Genomic DNA, 3971 nt, shown 5'->3' with positions numbered 1-3971 from the left:
TCACTCTACACACAATGGTGGTATCAGTTCAGTTAGATTGAAAAATACTCTATTGATTCCAAAGGGATATTAAATGAAATATGAAGTCCAGCTTAGACCGCTGGTTTTAAATTCCACCTCTAAACAAGAGAAACTTTTCTTGATTTCCTCACTAGAGGAGTATTTCATGTTTTCAAAATAAGGTGCCAACCGAGTTCCTTTTCTTCTTCTTCTTCTTCTTCTTCTTTTTTTTTTTTTTGAGAAATAGTGATGGTTCTAGAGTAATTTATTGTGTGCTCATGTATTGGTAATTCACATGTGACTGACTTGGTAAAGCATGCTAAAAGAATAACATCCATCTTCTCTTTCAAACAAACATATCTAGTAACACATGAAACAGCAAAAATACACCTTTTTAATGATTAATAGTATTTCCTTTGCATTCTTTCTGATGAATATATGCACCTACTGGAACTTGCATATTTTCCAGCTTTTGTGTGATGTGTGATACATGTACACTAGCACCTACACCTTATTTATCTTGATATACTGTATATACCTTGATTTACTGTATATATGTTGTCTATTCTTAATGCACCTTTTCCTCCTTGTTTGCACCTTCTTTAATTACTATGCCAATATGTGACCAGAGAATCTCTCCACTGTGAGATCAATAAAGCTCATCTAATTTTGCATACCAAACTATGTAAGCCAATAGTTAATATCGACTCTTTAAGTAATATTTAATTTACTTTTCCCATTTACATAAAGTTTGCTTTTAAAACCAGATTACTTGATTTAACTCAGCCTTTCTCTTTACGGAATATATTATTATTGTTATTATTATTAATATCATTATTATTATACTCTAAAATAGGTGGACATAAGGGTTATGAAAATAAAACTTGACATTGTTGATTTACTGCAAAAGGAATCAGGAAGCAGAAGATATCAGGTTCCTTGATTTAGGTGCATCAATCCTCCCATTAAATTGTATAACATAGTTTTTTCTCTGTTTTTGTCTTTTGCCGTGTGGTCCACACTCCTTACCAGTTGGTGGCGGCAATGCTCACTTAACGTTTTAACCAACCGCCATTAAACATTCAAGAAGAAGAAGTGGGGTTGCTCTTGCTCTGCGCTCCAGGCCAGCAGGTGGCGACATCATTTTTAAACGCTGTAACACTGAGGTATCTAAATCTTCCTCTACTGCACCGGCTCTAAACGTGTGGGAACGTTGCTAGTTCTACACATGAGGGTTGTTAACCTGAATCCATGATGTCTTGGCTAAAATCTGCGTCTTTCGGCGGTGAAGATGTATTTGATGAGAATGCGGACGAACTTCATTTACAAAGTAAAGAATGGACATCCAACATGAAGAAACGCATCAAGGTGAGGTTAGCTTTAGCTCCCATCAGTCTCTGCTACACCGACTGGAAGAAGCTGCTTACTTTCTGTCTGGTTGGTGCTTTATTATCGTTTTATTCCACCGCTGGGTGTTTTGAACAGGATGGCTATGTGGACGGAGTCAGTGCTGGAGAGGAGGCCTCGCTACAGGTGGGATTTAACCAGGGCTTCAGAGAAGGAGCAGCTCAAACTGTGGCTGTGGGTCGCCTCAAAGGGATTGTCAGGTAAAAATATGACACAATACTGATAATAACACTTTATATTTACAAATACTAGTGGTGCTGCTTAGAGCAGAAATAATTAATCGGATCAATTCGTTGATTATTGAAATAATCAACTAATTTAATAATCTTGGACTATAGAGACTCTTAAACATGCTTTTAGCTGACAGAGGAACTCAGACTAGTAATTCTACCAAAATTGTAAAAGAAATATATCAACCTTTCGCATTAAGATAAAGGAAACATATTTTTTATCTGTCAATATGCTCTATTCAAAACTCAAATGGGAAAGTTTTAGTTTCACCTGATTTAATTTAATAAAAAATCTTCTTTAAGAAAGCTTTGGCTATCCGATTAATATGACAGGTTGATCGATTTGCTAAATAATCGTTAGTTGCAGCCCTGGTGTTACTTATAATTCAGGAAAATGCAGACATAATACACATGAAAGTAAATCCATGAGATAAAAAGCAGCTGGCTTAGGCGGTAGCACAGGATGTTGATAGATACTAGATATGATCATTGGGGTCTTCAGGTGATTTTTCCATAAATGTCTTGAATGCTTCCGTTTCCTACAGGTAATCTGCAGACTTAGACACACTTCTACAAAAAATAATGATTGATTTTCATAAACATTTTAACTTTAAAAAATTAAAATAAAATTAGGTACATTTTCCATGAAATAACTGGATTTTTTTCTTTGATTTTAGAAGGAAAATTCACAAAAATCAGTTTTTGTGGGGTAATATTAAATAAATGTATAATAATGATATGTCCTAACAGCCATTTGTCCCTTGGACCAATTTCAATACCTTACATTTACAATCACCGTTACAATAATTTATTTGATTTTATATAGGCTGATTCCCAAACCAGGCCCTTGATTATGAAAAAGACCGGTCATGGCCCTAAGTAAGTGTTTTCTGGTGCTCTTTTTTTTTTTTTTCTTTTTTTTTTTTACTGGGCACCTTCTATTTCATGACATCACCCCAGAGATGCTGCAACGTTTTATCACACTACTTATCCTGGTCTTCTTTTTTAAGAAGAACATAATCTAGGACGTGTCATAGCTGAAAAAAAAAAACACAAGAGCTAAAACTCTCCTTAACCGAACTGGTAGAAATTTAAGAACCATGTCAAAAACTGAATTCAGCAAAAGGAAATCAACTAATGGAAATTAGCTCTATCTGGTCCTTCTTGAGAGAAGTTCTCAAATAACTCAGCGTTTTGATGGCAAAACAGTATTTTGTTCCTTTACAATCTTGTAAAGGGTCCAAATATTAGCAGGGCTGTTTGTATTCTCTGTATTTTAGCCTTGGTTGATTATTTTGACACATTTGGAGTGGATTTTTAAAATTATTATGTTGCATAATCATTCCAACTTGGAAAAAACACTTCAGATAAAGCCTGGAAACATCCTTGTTGATATCAGGTCCATAATTCTCTGAGATCATGCAACCTTTGACCATAACCACAACCTTTTTTGTTTTCTATCTTATTTTGTAAAACATCCCCATTGACTTTTGTTCCAGCCCTGATTGTCGTCTCTTCCCCTGCCCAGTGAAAGCCCGTCCTGCTCAGTTCTTTGTGTCATTGTGTATCTAACTCTGTATCCTCTTTGTGTGTCCATTCACAGCGCTGTATGGTGCTGGTGCCAGATCCAACATCCAGAAAAGCCTGTCCCAGCCGGTGTCATCGACCTTTTGCAACTAGTAACGCAACACGAAGAAGGAATCATAGACGGCATTAGGAAAGCACTGGAGAATCCTCCTCCTAGTGTGAGCGACGTCTCTGAGAGCATGGAGGATCTGGAGGTAAAGCAGCCCGGTCTGGGCTGCGGCGGAACAGGCTGTGAAGACACGGACTGCTGCAGGAGCGAACAAAAAATGGACTTGGAGAGTTCTCACCATCAGCACAATCTAAGCTCTGAGCCCAGTGGTTTCCCCTCCAGGTCACACGAGGGTCTGGACCTGCTTGTGCGGCGCTGCATGGATCTGGTTTCTGAGCTGGGACTTCCACAAGAACTGATCCATCACATAGAGGAGCTGAGGAACTCATAGCAGTTAATGTCATAAGAACCAATACTTGATGTGATCTAGACAGGTTTTAAAGATTTATTTGATGTGCATAGTGTAAATAATTTGTATTTGCAATTTTTCTAAGATTTATTTGAAAATAACTAAAATGTTTACCAAATGTATGCTTGTGCTTTCTCTCCAACCTCCAATAAAACTGGAAACAAGTACAGTATCAGATCTCAGATGTTTATCATAAGATGTAGTCTACATTATTTAAAAAAAAAAAAATGGGTTGGTCATTACAAGATGAATAATTGAAAAAAATAAGGATATTGTGTATAAAAATATA

General features: G+C 36.5%; 1 protein-coding gene across 1 annotated transcript; it reads left to right on the top strand.

The window, feature by feature from the left end:
* Positions 1-1251: 1251 nt before the first annotated feature.
* yae1d1 (Yae1 domain containing 1) lies at positions 1252-3758 on the top strand. The gene is made up of 3 exons (XM_015375674.1): positions 1252-1368; positions 1486-1607; positions 3241-3758. Exons 1-3 carry the CDS (start codon positions 1252-1254, stop codon positions 3662-3664), a joined length of 663 nt encoding a protein of 220 aa, XP_015231160.1. The 3' UTR covers positions 3665-3758.
* Positions 3759-3971: the final 213 nt, after the last annotated feature.

This window comes from Cyprinodon variegatus, unplaced genomic scaffold (assembly GCF_000732505.1).
Source record: "Cyprinodon variegatus isolate N-32 unplaced genomic scaffold, C_variegatus-1.0 Scaffold123, whole genome shotgun sequence".
Taxonomy (NCBI): Eukaryota; Metazoa; Chordata; class Actinopteri; order Cyprinodontiformes; family Cyprinodontidae; genus Cyprinodon; species Cyprinodon variegatus.
Note: the sequence above shows the minus strand (reverse complement) of the source record. Positions and strands in the feature narration are given on the sequence as shown.